General features: G+C 32.9%; 1 protein-coding gene and 1 long non-coding RNA gene across 4 annotated transcripts; both read left to right on the plus strand.

Moving 5' to 3' along the window:
- The first annotated feature begins 210 nt into the window (after positions 1-210).
- Positions 211-1,995, plus strand: LOC129312623 (uncharacterized). The gene is made up of 3 exons (XR_008593637.1): positions 211-301; positions 873-961; positions 1,784-1,995. It is a non-coding gene; the product is annotated as an uncharacterized LOC129312623 (long non-coding RNA).
- A 10,238-nt stretch (positions 1,996-12,233) lies between these two features.
- On the plus strand, positions 12,234-22,554 carry LOC129314366 (receptor-like serine/threonine-protein kinase SD1-6). 3 transcript variants are annotated; one of them, XR_008594091.1, is made up of 5 exons: positions 12,234-12,613; positions 13,408-13,796; positions 19,046-19,354; positions 20,222-20,317; positions 21,911-22,050. XR_008594091.1 is itself a non-coding variant. In XM_054957792.1 (4 exons), exons 1-3 carry the CDS (start codon positions 12,234-12,236, stop codon positions 19,315-19,317), a joined length of 1,041 nt encoding a protein of 346 aa, XP_054813767.1. In that variant the 3' UTR covers positions 19,318-19,354; positions 20,016-20,211. The 3 variants fall into 3 exon arrangements, 2 of the variants coding, with proteins under 2 accessions (XP_054813767.1, XP_054813768.1); XM_054957792.1 differs by lacking the exons at positions 20,222-20,317; positions 21,911-22,050 and adding an exon at positions 20,016-20,211; XM_054957793.1 differs by lacking the exons at positions 12,234-12,613; positions 13,408-13,796 and adding an exon at positions 21,240-21,390 and having other exon boundaries at positions 19,310-19,354; positions 21,911-22,554.
- Positions 22,555-22,656: the final 102 nt, after the last annotated feature.

Genomic DNA, 22,656 nt, shown 5'->3' on the forward strand with positions numbered 1-22,656 from the left:
TGAATTTTACTAAGCAAAAGTTTAGTTTTATTTGATTTTTAACTATGGGAAAAATTACCAAAGTTGACCCGGGCTTTTGTGCAATAATAAAAAATGTTGGGCCATTTCTTGTAATTTTCCCCAAACTTTTAAATCAGCTTTTATAAGATGAAAAACCAGACCAGAACGCAGAAAAGAAAACAAGGAAAGAAAGGAAACACGTGAGAGAGAGAGAGAGAGAGGAAGAAGAAAGGAGAAAGAGAGGGAGTTAGGCTCGGATCTAGGAGTCTTTGTGACCGTTGCGAGCTCGGCTACACGATAGGTAAACTCCCTACTTCAATCCTCTTCTCTTTCTCTTGATTTTCTTCAATTTTTAGAAGAGGAGATTTTTGGATTTTGATTCCAAAGGCTTTATTCTTGTAAGCTTTTGTTTCTTTGGATCCTAGGGAGCATGTTTTGAGTTTCTATATAGTGATCTAATATTTTGAGTGGATAATTAGATGAAAAGAGGTGTTTTGGACACAAAATAAATCCTGAGAAATTGGGTTTTTGCTCTTCAATGGTTTAAGCTTATTGATTTAGTTATAATTTTGCTATTTGAACCCAATAAGATTTAAATTAAGGTTTGGTTTTCATTATAAGGGCTAATGGTGAAAGTTGGTGACACTAAGTGAAGGTTTTTAATTGATAAAAAATTATATAAATTGAAAATTAGCCTAGTAATGGCTAATAAATGGTTTTGGTGGTTAAGTGATACTATGTGAATGGTTGGTTTAATATATGGACCATTAGGGTGGATTATGACTCATTGACCTAAGTTGTGTGGTATAAGTTATAGTCTTCATTAATACTATTTGTCATGATAAGTGATGTGGATCATTTATATGTTGTAGAAAATTGTTGGTGGAACTTATTGAGAAGTAAGGAACAAGCCGAGCCCTATTTTGTACAAGGGGAACCCTTTTAGTACCAAAGGGTTGAGGTAACAGGGGAATTTATATTTCTTATTACTTTGTTTTAGCTATTTTTGAATAAATATTACTAGTTATCATGCATTACATGTTTTAAAAGATTAAATGTGCTTTATAAGGGGTTATGGGGTACTACTTTGATTATAGTGCAAATATGTTTTCTAATTGTTTAATAACAATGTTTTTATGGAAATGAGATTTATAAATATTATACTACTTTAGAGTGTTGAATGGTCAATACTCAGGAAAGGTAGACAAGAGTAAAAGGCATGATCTCGGTGGGAGTTCACCAATGAGAAGGTGTGGATTTTTGATATTCTATGGCACACTGTCAGTACTCAGTGTTGTCTTACGTATTGTGGGCTCAGTGCACTAAAGTGGTTAGTGTATTGAGTGTTCACACCTCTCAGTGGGGGAGGGAATCCGACATATGAAGTGTGAGGTTGAGTGCCTAGGCCAAGGTAGCCCTCACATGGAGAGTAAGTCGGGCTGGCTCTGGGAGGGAGTTAGCTTTGACTGCTCAGGATTCACGTCGAAGGGCCATAGGCGGTTCGGTGGATTAGATCATGCCTTAGATTATGTTTTGTGCCTGTGGAGGTACAAGTAGGTATAAGGTTTACCTGCGAGTTAAAGAGTGCTAGGGGGCATTCTGTTGGTCATGAAAGGCCATACCGGCCTAGGTCATGCATTCATGCATTTTAAATGGCTAAATTATATACTATGTTGAATTTATTATTCATTTATTTGATTATGGCTTACTTTGTAATAATCAATATAGATTTCACTGTTACTGAGACTGTGGTTGTCTCACCCCTTTCTTTTCAATATTCTAGGTCCAGGCGAAGGATCCAGTGGTGGACGGGGAAAAGAGCAAAGCTAGGGGTTTGCTTGTGATTTGTAAAGAACTGCAACCCCTTTCTTTTGAGCAAATATATTGTAATGTATTTAAGATTAGGGTGCCAGTAGGATATGATTGTGTGTGTGTGTGTGAATATGTGTGGATTGTGTGCTTGTGTATGAATTTTTGTCTGTTTGCAGACTTGTGGCTAGGAAACTTGGTTATGGTGTGTGTTTTGATGGATTTACTTAGTAGACCAAGTTTCTATTACAAGCAGATCTTTATTTTGATATATATGTGATTTTATAAGCAAATGCAAAGTGGTTGCATTGCAAATGGTGTGCTATGGGAAAACATACAGCTTGGATAGAGAGAGTGGGTGCGTGGGCCCCACAAGGAGCTCTGAGCCAAGTGAAAATGTTTAGCATATGTATTTATATAAATACATGATATTTGGATTGATTTGTGACCACTCTTGTATGATTTGTACATTTTGGGGGTTTAGGGTCCATTTTAGGAAATGGCACCCGGGTGGTCAAATTTTGATGTATGGGGGTTTTCCATCATTTGAATGTTCTATCAAGTGTTTTTAATCTTATTTGACGTGTCCAAAGTGTTTCCACAGGTTTGTGACCATTAGGATGGGATTTGGACAATTTTGAAAATGGTTTTTACCAAAAAGCTGCACTTTTGCATCCGGGTGTCCAAATCTTAATCCGACCGTTGGATTTCTCTAAAATTTGGGTCACAAGTAAAACCTTTTATAAGCTTCGTGTGGGCTTTGGAATCACGTCGATCGGATATCGGACGGAGAAACGACGCACTCCGATCGGAGGTCAGATGATGAAATGGTGCACTCCGGAAGTTGGTCCGGAAGTGCTGTCATGACAGCTTTTTAGCTGTCATGACAGCAAAAATAGTCAATCTTTTAACATGTCTAATTTTTAATTCGACCGTTGGATCTTTTTGAAATTTGGTACACTTATAGTACCCTTTGAATGTGACGTGTGAGCTTTAAAATCACTTCAATCGGAGGTCAAATGACGGAACACCGCCTCCTGGAAGTTGGCCCAGGAGGGCTGTCATGACAGCAATAAATTACTGTCATGACAGCATCTTTTTATTCCATTTTCGTCTAACTTGCTTCCGTGCGCTATAGGTAGAACCTATAATTATTTTTAAGGTTTTAAATGATTTATTTCTTAAGTTGGTTAGAGGATCAACTCCTTAACCACACTTAGTTTGTTTGAATTATGTGATTTTTGGATAACACTCAAGGCTAGTGTTACAACTTGCATGCGTATTTTGAATGATCGTGAGTTGTTGAAAGTAAAAATTGTATGAATGTTATGAGATTTTGGTGAATCTTAACCTATGGATGGAATTATAATAAAATGAGTAATTTGATGTTAAGATTGAGTTGTGATTATGTTGTAAATATGATAGTAGTAAGAATGAAGTGAACTTGTGGTGAAAAAGCCTGTTACATTGTGAAAATTTATGAAATGTGAAAATCGATCGTTGAAGGGGTCAAATTTTGGTATATGTGTATATATGTGGTATAATGTGGTCAAACAAGTGTGTTAGGTCCTCTTAGACTTAATTCAAGGCCTAGTATGGTCTAATAAGATAAACGGATTGATTTGAGTACTTGGGCACGCAAAATTTTTAGAAAAAGTGACTTTTTACACCCAAATGTTCAAATTTTAATCAAATCGTTAAATCATGTTTAAACTAGTCTTATTAGCTAGCTTATAAGATAAGCTTGAGTACTTGAATCATTCTAATTGGATGTCGTATGTGAAAACGGCGTACACTGAAAGTTCATCATTTTTTATCGAATGATAGCAAAAAATTCAAACATGTGAGCCACGGCGCATGGCGTCTTATGCTGCAGCATATGACACAAAAAGTCTAGGCATGTGGCTCTGTACTACATGTCGCCATAACATATGGCCTAAAATTAAACCTTGTTTCTTTGCTGTGGAGGCATGTAATAGTTCTTATAAATGCATATAATATGGTTCCACTATGCAATGTTTGAATGTATTATGATTTTGATGAAGTTTACAAAATGAGTCTTAGGCTTAAGCTTTTCAAAACAAGTATTTGGTTATGTTTGTTTAAGTGTGAGTGGTGATTTAGTTAACCCTTCCTAATATTAAGTGGATATTGGAAAAGGTTACACAAAGCAGGGTCATGAGCCTCTACCTTAAACCAATGTATCACTTTCTCATGCACACGAACATTACTAACACATATCTTTCACATACATCACCTTCACATACAATCACTTATGCACTATCTACCACATGCATTACATCTATCACATTTTACAACAAGGCTACTATATCTGTTTAGAAATCATAAGATGAATCAATTATAAAAATAACTTGTAAATAATTTTACAAGCTAATTGATAGAAAAGTTTATCCAGTTATCTTATTCCCTTTTTCTAAGGGTTACCGTTTGCACTGTAGTACCTTACGATTTGTAGATTTCCATAAGATTACTCAATCTACATAACAAGTACCCTTAGTTAGCTTCTATACTTAATGAAAAATATAAAACTTAGCTAAGTCACATCACTTAGTACTCACACCCATTTCATTTACACTTTTTAGGTTGCTCCCACCCATCCACTACAATCTCACGCACTTGGGTCATTAAACTAACTAAAACACTCCTTATAATCTCAACTAGCATCTTTGCCATCTAAACTTCTTAATTTGGGTCAATTTAAGCCTGTATCTCTAAGTCTTAACCATTAAACCCCAGACCAATGCCAAAACTTTAGTTTGGCACCTGAAAGCCCTTTTTCAACCTTCAACTCAAAATTGAATGATTTAAAACTCCCAGATTTAATTTCTCTATAATTGAGACCAAGAGAAATTAAGGTAAAAATGAAGTACAAGGTAGTACAAAACTTACCCGATCCTATTTACGCATCAACCTAATAACACAAACATCAATTCACTATCCAAAAACCACAATAAATTTATTAGTTACTAATTTACTCCTTATTAGTAATTAGTTTTTTTGAATTAAAAGTTCAGAATATTAAAAAAGGTCGACAACTAGTAAAACAGAATAAAGGGGATGGCTATGCCAGAGAGAATGGAGGTGATGGTGAAGGTAAGTATAGGGAAATAAGAGAAGGCTTGAGAGTTTGATTAGATTTGGGGCAAAATGAGTTATAATTTTTTTTTATTCCTAGCAACAAAATAAAGCACTTAATATATTATTTTTTTAAAATAAACCCAAAGTCATGACTTTCAACTTAAGCTTAAAATTAAAATTATGACTTTCATCCTCTCTAGACACCTAAAGTCATGAGTGAAGGTCACAACTTTTGTCAAAACCTTTGATAAAAAATTTTACAAAAATTTTTCCTTTAAAAATATAATTTGTTCACCCCTTAAAACCTCTTCTAAACACAATATTCACTCTAAAACTAATCTCTAACCAACGCCCATCAACCATAAATAAATTTCTTCAATTAAAATGCCTAAATCTAAAAAATGAACCTATTTTTTATTAGTCAAACCATAATAAAAATTGCATTCACTTTAGAAAGCTCAAAATAATTGCCAATATACAAGTTCATAATTATAAAAGAAACTTAAATATCTTGACTTCCTAAGAATTTTCCCTTCTCTTCGAATCCTTTAATCTTTTGCTACATTCCTTACTTCTTCGAAGGCTCATACTTCCTCATATCCTCAATCAATCCTATAAAACATACATGATCACACATAATTTCACCAAAATAACTAAACTATAAAGGAAAAATCAAAAGACAAGGTTTAAAGCTTGGGTTACCTCCTAAATAGTGCTTGTTTTATAGTCATTCAACCTGACTCTTCTCTTCTTCAAGAGGCATCAGATAAAGGCAAGGTAACTACTTCAGAGTTTACTTCACTACATCAATAATACTTTAATCTTTACTCATTGACTTTAAACCGTTGTCGTTTAAGGCTCTCTAACTCAACAATAACATGATTGAATGCTTGGACCATAGTGAACGGTCTTGACCATCTAGACTTGAGTTTGCTAGGAAATGACCTCAATCTAGAGTTATATAAGAGCACTTTTTAACCTGACTCGAATGTGTTGGACAAAATTTTCTTATCATGCTATCTCTTTATCTTCTCCTTGCATAGTCTAGTAATCTCATAGGCATTAAACTAAAATTCTTCAAGTTCATTTAGTTAGAGAAGTATCTTTTCACTTGCAACCTTATAATCAAAATTAAGCTTTTGAATTGCCCAATAGGCAGGCACCATGTTCTAACTTTACAGGTAGATGACAAGCTTATCTAAATACTAACTGGTATGGAGACATGCTAATGGGAGTCTTGTAAGCCATTCAATATGCCTATAATGCATCATCAAGTTTGGTGGACTAATCTTTTCTTGTCACTCCTACTATCTTCTCAAGTATCTTCTTGATTTCTCTATTAAAAATTTCAACTTGCCCATTATTTGGAGGATGGTATGTGAGTGTAACCTTGCACTTGACCCCATATTTCTTCAAGAGATATTGAAATTAGTTGTTGTAAAAATGAGTACCACTATCACTCATAATGATTCTTGGTACTCCAAAGCAAGTGAAAATATGCTTCTTTAAGAACTTAAGCACCATTTTAGCATCATTAGTAGAAAATGTCATTATTGTCACCTATTTTGAGACATAATCTATAGCAAAAATGATATATTGATTGTTCAAAGACTTTTAGAATGGTCCTATGAAGTTTATGCCCCACACGTCAAACAATTAAACTTCAAGCATGTTGCTAAGTGGCGGTTCATTCCTTCTAAAGATACTACCTATCCGTTGGCAACTATCATACTTCAATACAAAGTCATATGCATCTTTGAATAAAGAGGGCCAATAAAAACCACATTGTAAGATTTTGGATGCTATTTTGTCACCCTCAAAGTGGCCTCTATAGTCAAAAGAATGACAACACCTTAGAATTTCTTGTTGCTTACCATTAGGAACATACTTTCTAATCATTTGATCAACACATTAGTGAAACAAATAAGGCTCTTCCCACATGTATAACTTAACATCATGTAGAAAATTTTTCTTTTGGTGAGGCTTCAAATCAAAGGGTAAGATACCACAAACTAGATAGTTGACAATATATACATACTACGGCGTTTAAATGTTGTCAACCTTGAAGAGTTACTCATTAGGAAAATATTTATCAATAGTTACATTAGATTCAATTTCAGCATCATTACTCAACCTAAAAAGATAGTCTACTACTTGATTTTTAGTGCCCTTAAGATCAACAATTTCCAAGTCAAATTCTTGTAGTAGTAGTACCCATCAAATCAACCTTGCCTTAGACTTCTTCTTGCTAAAAAAGTACTTTAAAGATGAATGATGTAAACTATCACCTTAGCACCCACAAGATATGACTTGAACTCGCAAAAAGCAAAAATTACTGTAAGTAGCTCTTTCTCAGTTGTGGTGTTATTTTCTTGAGCATCATCAAGTGTTCTGCTAGTATAGTAAATTGGGTAAAATACTTTATCTTTCTTTTGATAGTGTATAGCACTAATAGCATAATCACTAGCATCACACATTCCAATAAACAACTAACTCCAATCAAGAGTTATCATGATAAGTGCATACGTAAGTCCTTTCTTTAATTCTTTCAATGCTTTCAAGTAAGAATTTTTAAATTTAAACTCAACATCTTTTTCAATAAGATTACAGAGAGGCTTGGCTATCTTAGAGAAATTCTTGATAAAGCAATAATAGAATCCTTAATGGCTTAGAAAACTCCTCACACCCCTAACATTAGTAGGTAAAGAAAGTTGTTCAATCTCAAAGTTTTTTCCTTTATCAACTTCTAAGCCATTTTTGGAGACTTTACGATAAGGACTATGCTCTCCTTAACCATGAAATGACATTTTTCTCAACTCAAAGCCAAGCTAGTTTCTTCATATCTTTTCAACACATTAGATAAATTGGTTAATCATTTATCATAAGAGTTTGCAAAAATCACGAAATCATCCATAGAAACTTCTATAGTATGTTGGATCATGTTAGAAAAAATTGCCATCATACACCTCTTGAAAGTTGCTACTCATTTCATAACCCAAAAGGCATGTGCTTGAAAGTGAAAGTTCCATGAGGATAAATGAAGGTCTTTTTTTCTCGATCCTTTAGGGTAATGTCAATTTGATTGTAGCTAGAATATCCATCTAAAAAGTAAAAGAATTCCCTTCAAGCTAATTTATCAAGCATTTGGTCAATGAATGGGAGAGGAAAATGATCTTTCCTAATGGCTGCATTTAGCTTCTGATAGTCCATACACACTCTCCAGCCAATAATAGTGTAGATAGGAATTAGCTCATTATGGGTGTTAGCTACTATAGTCATACCTCCCTTTTTGGGGACGCATTGGACAAGGCTTACCTAAGAGCTATCAGAGATAGGATAGACAATACTTGCATCAATTCATTTTAAGATCTCCTTCTTCACAACTTTCTTTATAATAGGATTCAATCTTCTTGATTTCCTTTAAGAAAAATCTTATGCATGCAAAATGAAGGGCTAATACCTTTTATATTAGCAATAGTCCACTTAATAGCCTTTTTGTGAGCTTTAAAGACTTCCACATGTTGTTCTTCTTGTTATACGTTCAAGTCTGCAACAATAATGACTAGCAAAATGTTATTAGCTCCCAAATAGACATATTGAAAATGAGAAGGTAATACCTTCAACTCAAAAGATAATGGCTCCTCAATAAAAGACTTTAAAGATAGTCTATCAAGAGAAGACACATGTAAAGATTCAAATTGGACATAGTTATTAGAATAAATTGGTGATGCATTCATGATAGCCATATACTCTTCTCTTTCTTCTTGAGTCACTAATTGAGCTCCTAGTAATAAGGCTTCTAAGAGATCATTAGGCATTGAATCATTGAATTCTTTTTGTGCAACTTGATTAATCATATCAACAAAGAAGTATTGTTCAAGGTTATTAGGAGACTTCATTAACTTGTGCATGTTAAAGTGACTTGCTCATCATTAACTTGCATGGTAAGCTTACCCTTTTTTACATCAATTAAAGTTCTAGTGGCTGTCAATAATGGTCTTCCTAAGATAATAGGAATATTACAATCCACCTTATAAGCAAGGATAATAAAGTCAATAGGGAAAATGAATTTATCCACCTTCATAAAGGAAATCTTTAATAACACCACATGGATAAACTAGGCTTCTATTCGCTAATTGCAACGTGTCGGTCTAGCCTCACCTAATTCCAACTTATTAAAAATAGAAAGAGACATAAATTTAATGCTAGCACCAATATCCCATAATGCCTTTCCCAGAAATTTATTTCCAATATGGCATGGAATTGAGAAGCTACCAGGATCCTTCATCTTTTAAGGTAGTTGCTTGATGATATCTATGCAACTCTTGGTTAAAGCAACCATCTCAAATTCATTAAATCTTCTTTTGTTAGAGAGTACATCTTTCATGAACTTAGCATATTTGGCATTTGCTCCAAAACTTCCACAAAAGGAATGTTAATATGCATTTGTTTGAACATATCAAGAAACTTTTTGAATTGGCCATCTACTTGTTGCTTTCTAAGCCTTTGAGGGAAAGGTGGCAGAGGCACATATTTTGGCCTGGCCTTTTGTGGCTTTTTTTCTCATTAGTGACCTTTTTGGCTTTATGATCATTATTTTTCTCTTCTTGATTCTTCTTTGCATTGTCACATTCCTCAACCACAATATCTTCATCAATTGCTTTATCATTAACAGCAATATTAGTAGCACCATTACTCACACCATTAAGCATAAGAACTTTAGGTAATTTCTTTCTACTTCTCAAAGCGATTGCCTTACACTCCTCCTTACTATCCCTTTTAGGATTTGGAATGGTGTCACTAAGAAGATTACTTCTTGACATGGCATTCATTTATGAAGCCAATTACCCCATTTGCACTTCAAGATTCTTAATTGCAATTTCATGAAGAGAAAGAGTTGCCTTAGTTTTAGCTTTTGTAGACTCTTGATTACTCAAAATTTGAGATGATATCTTCTCCACTCGAGACTCCTCTTCCTTAAAGGATGACTTGGCTTGACATTAGAAGATAAAGTTTGATTTAAAGAATTCCCTTTACTCTATGAAAAGTTAGGATGATTCCTCCATCCTAAGTTGTCTGTTTGAGAGTAAGGGTTATTATAAGAATTTTGAAACTTGCTCATGTAGTTGACAAATTTAGTATTCATATAGATTGTACACTGATTGGAGATGTGTATATCATTGCATTGATTACATACAATTGGAATGACATGAATAGAATACACATTCTGAGAATTTTTCCTTTGCATTTGAGACTCTAACACATCAAAATGCTTGTTCATTGTAGATAAGATGGCTATAATTCAAGAAAAAGAATCCTCTTTAGAACTAGTCATCATTATTGTATTCCTTCATTAGCATTTTGAGTATCGTTTGTAGACAATTGATCCAATAGTTAGAAAACTTCATTAACAAGTGCACTATGATATCCCTCATTAATGATAGAATCAACCTTGGCCTTAAAGGATGGATTCAAACAATTGCAGAAAATATGAATCACTACCAATCAATCTAGGTCTATGGCTTGCATATGCCAAATAGGTATCCTAAGAAGAAAACAACCAAGGAAGCATCAAACTAAAGCAAAAATAAAAATACTAAATAAAAGTAAAATAAAATATCTACAATTAATATCTACAAAGCTCAAGTGAAATTTACTATCACTAGCCAAAGGTTGACAAAAATATTTTCAAAATCAAATCTCCAACAACGATGCCAAAAACTTGTTGCATTCTCCACAAGTGTACGGTTTGTGACAAGTAATATAATGTGAATAAAGTATTGTTTCCATGGAGATTTGTTAATGGTGATCAAGCAAAAGACTAAGTAAATTTAATTAAGTTGAGCAAAACATAATTAAGTGAAATTGACTTTTGAAATTAAATTGACACTAGAAAATAAAGAATAGAGAATGATTCACAAAATTCAAATATAAATTGAGACCTAAGATTATTTATCCCCCTTGCATCTCATAACACTAAAATTACCTCCTCTCATAAATCCTTTTAATGAAGATAAGTGCTAGCGTAGGATTCTAAAAATATTTAAACAAGCTCTCTCAAGTCATAAACAAGTGTTTAGTTAAATTAACTGCTCAACTTCTTGTTACAATCAATAAAACCCAATTTTAAGTATCAACTCTAATGTGGTTTTGCAAGGCTAGCAAGTATATCTCTATCTTACTAGCAAAACCATGCATTGATCTTGCAAATTTTAAGTTCTTGCACTATTTTATCCAAATTCTACACCCAAGCAAGGTCTCTCAAGTATCACACAAGTGAATCTAACATCTAAATGATGGCCAAACACTTAGAAATATTAAGAAAAGAGTAAAATAAATATCATATATCATTAATCACAAAAAGAAAGAAGAAACTTATTGTTAATCCATACAAGGGTTCAAAATAATCTTGGAGCAAAGAGTTTAGCTACTTGTAAACATCAATAAGCTACAAATACACAAAATATTCATAGCCATATTAGATTATAAGAAGAGAAATGGAGAAGAAACAAAAGAACCAAAGAAATGAAGCTTCAAATGTCTTCAAAGCTTCAACTCTTGGACCCAACTCATTCAAAGTGTCATCAAGTGTGTAGAATGCATTATGGGTTGAGTAAGCATCATATATGTATCATACCTAAGCATTTTCAGATAAATAAAACAAAGCATTTTACTGACAGTGTTGAAAGTTGCAAACAAAGTCATAACTTTGGTGACGACTTTGGTAGTTTTGCATTGTTCTCGCAATTAACAAAACCTATCCTCTTTACACTTGATTTCTTCATCCAAAAGCCTTCCAAAAGCATCACCAAAGGCCTAGAAATATTTTCTACCCAACCTTAAACCAAAATGACACAAATTAAGCCCAAAGATGTTAAATTAAAACCAAGTGTGCCAACCTAAAACAAGATACACATTTTCCTAATTTGGGCAATCAAAATATATACAATTAAACCAAAATATATTAAAAATTAAGAAAAATGGGCTCAAATAACATGGAATTCTAGATGTTATTAGTGGGTTCCCAATTTGGAGTGCCTAAGTTATCAAGGTCGTTTGAATATGCGACCATCCATTCATACGGAATGTGTATAATGCGACCATTCATTCGTTTGAATAGATAAATAATATTGTTCCTCTTCTCGTGCACGAAACATTATTTCCTGTACCGTAATCTAACTTATGCTTGCTAGCATAAGTCAAACCTTTCTAATTATAAAACTATATCTACTTATTTTGAACAATTCATCACCAATTTATTTATTAGCTAGTATCTATCTGCATTCCTACACGCAGCCCACCATTGAAATAGCGTCTACCATAGAATGATGGGATCAACAAAACCAATTATTAGAGTTCGTGAATTTCGGATCATATTCTACATAGCTGTTCTGATCATCAATTTCATCAGAACGAGTACTTCTCAAGCACCAATCTACGTCGGAGATGACTGCCATGACAGAGCCCAGCAAGCTCTTACAGCCTCATACAAAGCCAACCTTAACCAGCTTCTCGCATGGCTCTCAACCAACGCAGGCACAAGCGAAGGCTACAACCATACGGCCATCGGCACTGCCACTAATGCTGTCTACGGCCTTTATGACTGCCGCGGTGACACCGCCGGATACTTCTGCCAGTTCTGTGTCTCCGCTGCCACTAGAGACGTTCTCCAACGCTGTCCCAATCAATCTTCCGCTGTAATATGGTACAGATCTGGCAATCCGCGAACCACACTAATGTCTTTGTTTTCGGTTCATTTCTCTATATTCTTTGAATTTCAGGGATTTGAAATTATATTTTTCTAACTCAACAATCATAAGGTAAATAGTATACACACCCCCTCTAGTCCTGCATATCTAATATCTCACCCAAATCAATGAGAGGTAATTCAGTCCTTAAATTTGTTTGAAAATAAATTAACTTTCAATTTTACCCCTACGAAAATTTTTCTAATTTAGGTTACATTTTCTCTCATAATTACTCTCTCTGAACCAATGTATTAGTAACTACTCTACGGTTTTCAAAATAGGTAAGTTGAAACCTTAATCTTTTAAAACAAAAATACATCTTAACAATTATACTCTTATTAAATATTCTATATTAATTTCTTGATAATGACAATTAAAATTTCAAAACATCATTTTAAAAAAAATGAAGTAAGGTTATAGTTGAAAAAATAATTATAAAAATTATCCAATATTCTCTATTTTAGATCAAGTAAAACTTTTAAAAAATGTCCTATATAATGGTTTGGAGGGAGTAATGAGTTTACATAAGAGTAATAATATTGGAATTAATACCCATCAGGATCCTTAATAAAAAATCTTTCTACAAAGCATCCTATAACATGAGAATATATAAATATACATATATATATATATAGAGAGAGAGAGAGAGCACAAATAACGGGGATCTTCAAAAATCAGAAGGTATGTACCGAATGAATGAAATTTAACTACTAATATTGCTTATGCAAGTGTTTATTTGATGGCAACGTAGGTTCGACTTCTGCATCCTTCGATACTCTAACAATAACTTCTTTGGGAACGTGACGACTAGCCCGTCTTGGATTGTCGTCGGAGCAAAGACGGTGTCGGATCTGAGTTTTATGAGAAGTCTAATACAAACAGCGACAGAAGACACAAAGGAATTGGGTGCAAGAGGAGAGTTTGATTTGGGTGGAGGAAGAAAAAGGTATGCATTGGTTCAGTGTAGTAGAGACCTTAACACCGAAGGTTGCAGACAATGCTTGGAGGCTATGGTGGATAAAGTTCCTCAGAGTTGTGAGAAGCTAGGATGGCAGGTTTTGGCTCCAAGTTGTCTGATTAAGTACGATGATTTCATGTTTTATCAATCAACTTCTTCCTCTAGTCCTAATTCTTCAACAGGTATAAAACTTAATTCCTTCAAGTTTGCACTCATCCACATAAAATCTTGCTACTCATTTAGTATATGAGGCTTGAAAGATGGCAGAAAAATAATATTATTATTTACAAATTTTTATTCTTCGGAGTTATTGATTTTAAAGTAGTTTTAGGCTTTAAAAGAATTGGTTATTAGGAAAAAAAAGTGAAATTTGAAAATTACACATTTCTACTCTTTCTTGTGCTACTATCTTTTTGAAAATTAAATCAATAAGAAATTTTAAATAATCTCTAGTATTAACACATTCTTGTTTGAAAAGAAAGCATGTGAGAAAAGATAAGTATATTAAATTAAGAAAACATCATTTTCAAACCGTACACGGACTATTTAAATATTAAAATGTCCCATCAAATCTATCACAAAACTATCTAAGTTGAATATTTTTTATTGAAGTTATTTATTTATTTATATTAAAATGTTCAATTATTATTAAACAGTTTTAAGTGGAGTTATTCAGTTAACAATTAAGTAACAATATTTAGTAACTATCTAGCAATAATTGATAATTTTAATAAATGATATTTCAAAATAGTTTTTTGATTTCATAAATCTTATGTGTATTTAAATTGCGTTTGTAGGATTGAAAGTAATTTTTTTCCCTCAAATTAATCCAACTGCCCCCTTTTTATAAAATAAAGAGAGGCAATTTCGAAACGAAATTGCGATGCTTTTGACTTGTTGATCCATGTGCAGTGTGCAGATGGAGAAAGGTCAACTGACTTGGTGAGATGAGTGGTCTCAATTTCATACAAATCTTTAACATGATTTTAGTATTAAATGATTGGATTTTTTTTTTTTGGTTGGAAAAATGACTGATTTCAAATCTCACAAGTGCACATGCAAAAACGCACTCACACACAATTTATTAATATTATTAATTAATTATTAATATTAATAGTAATATAACATTAATTTGAAAGATTAATGGTACTTAAAATCTTCTAAAATCAAATAGTGTAGATTCTATTTATGTTGTTTCACTTAAAATTTCGACATTTATTTACCGTAAATGTTTTATTTTATTTTACCTTTCTGTAATTTTGTCATGTGACAGTAAAGTTAAATTTTTAACTGATACTCCTTCCTTCTCAATTTAGAAAACACTTTTAAACAAAATTATTTATTTCAATAAAACTTATTAAATATAGTTTACAACATTATGCTTTTAAGATAAAAATATAAAATTTCAAAAGTACCCTTCACTTAATACTCTAATTATAAAAAAATATCAAAGAAAAAGAATATAAAAGAGAAGGATAATAATAAAAAAGTATTATTAACGAAACTTTATTTTTATCAAAGTGTATTATATTTTGAGATGCTGAATCTATTCAAAAGTGTCATATAATTTGGGACAGAAAGAGTATAAAATTAAAAATTTATCCTTCAAGAATTTTTAATTTTATTAAGTAATATCGTTTTACTCATACTACAACTCTAGCAGAACTTTACGCATTACTATGTATGTCAGATCAATCTTTAGCATATGCATCTTTATGTGTTAGTACCTCATGTGATTTGTCATTGATGCAGCCCATAATGGTGGTAGGAAGTCAAAAGCCTTGATCATAATCATAAATGTATTAGTGGCCATGGTTATATTAATTTTGTTTCTGTTGATCTTCTGGTGGAGGAAGACTAGAAATGGTATATATTTATGACATTTTATGTGCATTCAGATTTAGTGAAGTGGCGTGAATTTTTAGTTTAATTATATTCGACATATTTTATTGTTACTTTCATTTTAATTTGTTTTCTATCATCACCTTAGCATTTGATTCACAGTAATTTTCCCTAGCTTTTAAGAAAACGGTAATTTCTCCTCGAATTTTCTATGGAAATATGCAGAGAAAACTTCTCTTGGAAAAACACACATAACTTAATATTCTCTCTCAATTTTAATTGAGAGAAATTTCCTCTCCGTGATTATTGAACGAAATATATTCAATTTTTTTCATAAAAATATCCGAGGAAAAATATTAAAAATAAACAAATACTGAACGATGACTTTATAATTCTCTATTATCTTTTTTGCATTTTTTTGGTTGATTATTTTTTGTCAATGAAACACTTTTCATAGTAATTAACGATTAACTTATATTAATTTCAGTACCTTCAGTGTGCTCTTAATCTTCACAAACTGTCAACTGAGATACTATGTAGTGAGTTTAGCAATTGTAATATGTCATAAGTACCATACACAACAAAAAAATTGACTTTCAACGGCGACATTTGTCACCGCTGAGAGTCAAAAAGTCACCGCTGAAAGTAGTCGCCGCTGAAGCTTGCAACATAATTTTTTTAAAAGAATTTAAAAATGCCAACAATCAGCGGTGACACTAAAAAGTTGCCGCTGATTCTCAACTTTCAGCGGTGACTTGTATGTCACCGCTGAAGCTTGCAACATAATTTTTTTAAAAGAATTAAAAAATGCTGACAATTAGCGGCGGCACTAAAAAGTTGCCGCTAAAAGTCCACTTTTAGCAGCGGCACTAAAAAGTCACTGCTGAAAGTCCACTTTCAACGGCGACTTTCAGGTCGCCGCTGAAGCTTGCAACATAATTTTTTTAAAAGAATTAAAAAATGCTGACAATCAGCGACGACACTAAAAAGTCACCGCTGATTCTCAACTTTCAGCTGCGACTTGTATGTCGCCGCTGAAACTTGCAACATAATTTTTTTAAAACAAATAAAAAAATGCTGCTAATCAGCGGCGACACTAAAAAGTCACCGCTGATTCTCAACTTTCAGCGGCGACAATAAAAGTCGCCACTGATTCTCAACTTTCAGCGACGACAGTAAAAGTCGCCGCTGAAAGTGTGACTTTCAGCGGCTACATAAAAGTCTAACAATCAACGGCGACTATATCTTGTCACCGCTGAAAGTCACACTTTCAACGGCGATGTTTATTGTCGTCGCTGAAAGTGTGACTTTCAGCGGCGACTTTTTAGTGTCGCCGCTGAAAGTCGCCGCTGAAAGTTTTTTTTTTTTGTAGTGATATTATTAGAGGAATGAATTCTTTGTCATATAAACGCTACTTTTTTTTTTCTCCATGAATGATTGCATGTATAATAACTACATATTGATTCTTATCATGAAAGAATACATGATATGGTCAATAAGGTAGTTTTTTGTTTTTAACAATTATCAAAACATAACTTCACTAATCCATAACCTCTAATAATAAATTTGATATGATTAGACTAAAACTTTTCAAACTGCATTAATTTGACCCACTTTTTATGTCTACTTTCTCAAATCTCTCAATGCTCTCTTCGCTCACATATATTTGTGTAAATAAATATATGGTCATGAGATATATCAAAGATCAATTTACATGTGCTTGTCTTGTATATAATATATGACTATTATATACATGAAGGGTTTTTAACTGTCATATATATACGGGGGACTGCAAATGATAGCTTAATATATGACTATTCTTAATCATCATATATAAGTAGAAATAACAATCAATTTTTGTCCAGTTCTGTTGTAGTGTTACTTATTGTCCATCGACTACTTGAATACTACATTTACATTTAATTTTTTCAATTACTCTCGTTTTCTTGCACATCAAGAAAAGCTACGTACAAAAAATAATATCTTGTTTCTAGCATGAAAGTTGAATATCATGTATGTACATCCTTCTAATAATATTCTTTGGCATCAATTCGTACTTGCTAATTTAAGGTTTTACAAAGTTCGCCTTCTAATTTTTACTGTGATTTACATTGCAGACAATGATGACTTTGATGAGTGCACTTAATTAACAATTTTTTGATTGATTTTCATTTTGATAAAAACAAATGTCAGTAGTAGGGCTCTTTTTATACTCTCCATTGACACTTCTTGCCAACTGGATGACTTATTTACCAAATTACATAAAAATCGGTTATCTTTGCGCCGAGTTTGTCAAACTCAGGTTGGTCTGTTCAGCCCTGCATATTGAGTTTTTCTTTTTGGCCCAAACAAATCTTCCATCTTGAGTTTGGGGAAGCTGATGGTATAATCTGTTTTTGCTGACTAGACCAATGCATTTGATGTGATGAGTAGACCATGAGAGGTGAGAAATTGTTGCATGTGCTAGGAGTACCACTTCATCCATGCTCTATTCAATAGAATTGTACTAGTTCAATAAAATAAAATCTTATATGCATTTTTTAATCACTTTATTTTTATAATAGAGTGCCTCTTTAATTTCTTCCTTCTCTCTCTCTCTCATCATTAATGGTGAAATCAATTTATATTTGCAGCCATCTAACACAACATGTTTATAAAGGATAGCATACAAATGATGTAGTAGTGCTCTTGGTCCATACAAGAATTTCCTGTGTTTAACATGGCCATATTTCACATAAATGATTTTTTAAAATTTCTTTGTTTAATAGAATTAACTTTTTTATAACGAAAATTAGATTGTCATAGTTATAATGATATTTTATTTACTAGTTACTTTTACTGTTTTGGGACGTAGCAACTATATATGCAATGACATGTGAATCTTTTCTCTATATAATGCTGTCGATAAGATTTTTCTTGAACTATTTTCGTCATCAAATGATGAAGAGAATAGGAAGAAACTAGATTGGAAACGAAGACCGAATATTATTAATGGGATTGCAAGAGGACTTTCATATCTTCATGAAGACTCTCGACTTAGAGTAATTCATCGAGATTTGAAAGCTAGCAATGTCCTTTTGGACAATGAGATGAATCCTAAAATATCAAATTTTGGACTAACACACTACTACAGAATATATCTTTAGGAGCGGGTATTTAAGAGCGCTTTTTTAAAAAGCACTCTAAAATGTGAATGCAGAATTTACCGGAGCGCTTTTCTAAATAAGCGCTCTGTATGTTAGGGCTTTTCAATAAGATAACGCTCTTAATTAATATAAATAGAATATTATAAAAAATTTAAAAAGACCTTCGGGAGCGCTCGTAGATGAGCGCTCCGAAAGAGCTCATCTTCCGAAGCGCTCTTTTAATGAGCGCTCCGAAAGAGTTATTCTTCCGGAGCGCTCGTCAAAGAGCGCTCCGGAAGAGAGATCTTCTGGAGTGCTCTTTGATGAGCGCTCCGGGAATGAGCGCTTCGGAAGAGGTGGTCTTTTATATCTCTGCCGCCCGTCAGTTTTCTTTTCCGTATTCATGAGTTTCTTTCAAACCTCTCTCTCATTTGCTGAGGTTGTGCGTTCTCAACAAGTTCCAGATCATCGCTGTATCAGTCTATCTTCCGTCGCTGTTCGCTGTTCCAGATCATCGTTCGCCACTGTTCGCTGTTCCAAATCATCATCTGCTGCTGTTTGTTGTTCCAGATTAGTGTTTGTTACTGTTTGTTCATTTCTGTGTCATGTCGCGCCATCTGTCTCTGTTTTTGTGCTGCCGTCGCCGTCAACGCCATCTCCTGCATCACTATTCCAGATCTGCATTGCTGTTCCAGATCTGTGCGGCTGCTGTACACTGGAGGAAGCGACACCGTGAAGACCTCCGCTACTGCCGTGAAGACTATATTGTGAAGGTATTTTTTTAATAATTAATTTATATTGTAATGTATTGATATATTTATATATATTTGAGAATAAATTTCATATATATTTTTTAATAATCAATATTATAGATAATATATGAATTGGAGTTATTTATCTTAGAATTATGGAGTATTTGTAGTTGATAATTAGATTAAAGTTGAGGAAACTACTTGAACATTTTTATTTTATTTATGAAATATACTTTTAAGGGAGATTATTGTTATTAATTAAATTACAATTGATTGACAGAATTTAGATGCATTATGCTACTAAATTTTTATTTGGATGAATTGATTTTTTTTGAGTTTAAATGTATTGTGTTGTGGAATTTGATTGTTTGACCATTTGGGAGGTTCTTCTTTTAAGGAAGATGTTGTTGAATTTTTTTTTATAGAAATCTAAGTCTTTTGTTTATTGAATTTTAATAATCATATTAGTGATATGGATCATAAGTGGATGTCGGCTAATCAACTATCTAGAGAATATTGGGATGGTGTGGATGAATTCATTGAATTTGCATTTTGTTGTGATCAAGACCCCCTTGGAGTCATATGTCCTTGTTTGAAATGTTGCTATGGAAAAAGAGTAAAGCCAATAGAATTGAAAGATCATTTAATCTGTAATGGGATTAATCCAACTTATACTTGTTAGATCATGCATAGGGAGACAAGGAATGATGCAAATGATTGGAGGGATAGTGCGAGCTACTCAACATTTGATCGTGATAGTGGGACATATGATGTTGACCGTCTTGATGAAATGATTCATATATATAACTTCATCGCTGAAGTATTTTAAATTAAGTTAGAATTTATTTCCACCATATTTTGATAATGACATCTTTTATTGTTTTATAGGTACCTACACAATTACAAGGTTGGGAGTGTGGATACTATGTTATGAAGTTTATGAGAAAAGTAATCACACAACAAGAGTTGATCATTCCTAAAAATGTAAGTCAAAAACTTTAAAATTAAGTTGATATAATGTTAATTACTTATATATTGCTTTCATATCTTGTGTAGTATTTTGTTGGAGTAAGATGTTCGTATTTTACTATGGAGCAAATAGAAGATTTAGTTGAAAAGTTGTCAGAATATATTATTGGCTGTTTGTGATAGGAAGTTAGATTTCAATATTAGAAAAATAACATAGTTTCATTTGTTAGGCTTGTTAGAAATTAAACTAGGTTAGTTAGGAAATTGAAATTGTTGTATCAGTTTTAAATTCTTTTCTTGTATATAAATTTTTATGTTGATATTATTTTTAAATTAGTTTTTGATATTATGATTTGCCATTATTAAAGAGACGTAAAAGGAGAAATTTCAAAAAATCTGATTTAAAAAAAAATTAAAGTAATATACGGGAGCGCTCATTTGAAGAGCGCTCCTGTAAAGTAACATACGGGAGCGCTCTTCCAGAGAGCGCTCCTATATGGTTCATACGGGAGTGCTCTTTATAAAAGTGCTCCGGTATGGTTGCATACGGGAGCGCTCTTGTAGAGAGCGCTCCCGTATGTGGCTCCCTTACGGGAGCGCTTTTCGAAAAGCGCTCCCATATAGCGTATATACAGGAGCGCTTTTTTTAAGCGTTCCTGTACATTTCGGAGCGCTCAATACGAGAGCGCTTCAAAAGCGCTCCCTAAAGTAAAAAAAAAGCGCTCCTTTAAACTTATTTTATAGTAGTGACAAGAGCTTTTGATGGAGGACAAAATCAAGGAATAAATACAGGCCGAGTAATGGGTACTTAGTAAGGGTTATTTACTTCTCATCTTGCTTCTTTCTTTTACTTGAAAGCTATTATTTAATGTTTAAATTTTAGAATATTATTAATTGAAGGATAACTAAAATTGTTATATGATTGGATCCAAAACAGTGGATATATGACTCCAGAATATGCTATGGAAGGATTATTTTCAGTGAAATCAGATGTTTTTAGCTTTGGGGTTCTTCTACTTGAAATCATATGTGGAAAAAGGGTGAGATCTTTCCACTTCTCTCAACATCGTCAAAGCCTTCTAATTTATGTGAGTTCTTTTTACCCCTAATGTCATCTGGTTAATAATTTCAAATTTTACAATGATAATAATACTCTTTGCAATCAACATTTCAAAATGGAGCCAAGAAAAGAAAAACTATGCTCCTTTGTAAAAGAACATAACAATTTTTTTTTTTTAATCTCCATAGCAGCTTGAGTTTGTATGTTATATATATATATATATATATATATCTAACACAAGAATCTTGAGTTTCAAGTGTGGATAAGTTTCTACATATTTGTATATTTGACTCAGGTTTGAAAAAATTTAGTATACAAGTTAGTCGTCAAAAATATATTTTTTTTTTTTTGCATACTAATTTTCTTGGCCATAATAACAAAAGGGCAGCAATATTTTCTTATTTTTGGAATGAAAGCTAAATTTAGAATGAGAGAATATAATCTAGTATTATATCAAGAACTATTACTCCTAATATCATTCATGAAAATTGAATTAATGTGAATGGTTTCATAATCTCAAAGAATGATCAATTATATATTGCTTGCAGACTTGGAGTCTATGGTGTGATGGAAAATGCTTGGAACTGATGGACCCAATTCTGAAAGATTCATACGTAGAAAGCGAAGTTTTGAAGTGCATACACATTGGCTTGCTTTGTGTCCAAGAAGATGCAAAAGATAGACCAACAATGTCTGGCGTTGTAGTTATGCTTGCAAGTGACACAATGACCTTTCCCGAGCCTAATCATCCTGCATTTTCACTAGGAGGAATGGGCCCAGAAGATTCATCTACATCAAAAAATTCCAAAGATGATCCTTCAGTTAATAAGGTGACAATGTCTAACGTCACAGCTAGGTGATGATGACAACACCAATCTATGAAGGGAGAGATAACGAGAGTAGTGAGATCTACCTAACCTGATCAAGATTAGATTTTTCCATCCCTCTATCGTTCTTCAACTATATTGTGAAGTTGTAAGAGTCTGGAAGGACATTTAATTAGCCATGATGTTTTTGATGGTGATGAGGGACTATGGCTTCAAGGTTTAGACAAGTTAGAGTAAATCAAATAGGTCTATGCTTGCTTCTCTTGAAGAATTTTTGAAAAGAGAAGACAGCCTATATCATTCATGTTGAACTAAAGTATATATGTCTATGTATGCATGTATATGAATGACATATTCAATATGTGTTATATTGTTCTAGAATCTTATCCTTTTTTCGATAAATTAAATCTAATGTACATTTCTATCTAGTTGGTTCTATAAAAAAAAGGCTCCTTGTAGATAACAAT

This window comes from Prosopis cineraria, unplaced genomic scaffold, assembly GCF_029017545.1.
Source record: "Prosopis cineraria cultivar Desert tree isolate PC_DT_omini unplaced genomic scaffold, ASM2901754v1 PC6, whole genome shotgun sequence".
NCBI classification, from domain to species: Eukaryota; Viridiplantae; Streptophyta; class Magnoliopsida; order Fabales; family Fabaceae; genus Prosopis; species Prosopis cineraria.

Excerpts from the sequence above, each read along its gene's own strand:
- LOC129314366 (XM_054957792.1), top strand. The coding sequence starts at position 12,234 with ATGATGGGATCAACAAAACCAATTATTAGAGTTCGTGAATTTCGGATC. Across the intron at positions 12,614-13,407 it reads CAATCTTCCGCTGTAATATG|GTTCGACTTCTGCATCCTTC; the intron begins GTACAGATCTGG and ends ATGGCAACGTAG. Across the intron at positions 13,797-19,045 it reads TAGTCCTAATTCTTCAACAG|ATCATCGCTGTATCAGTCTA; the intron begins GTATAAAACTTA and ends AACAAGTTCCAG.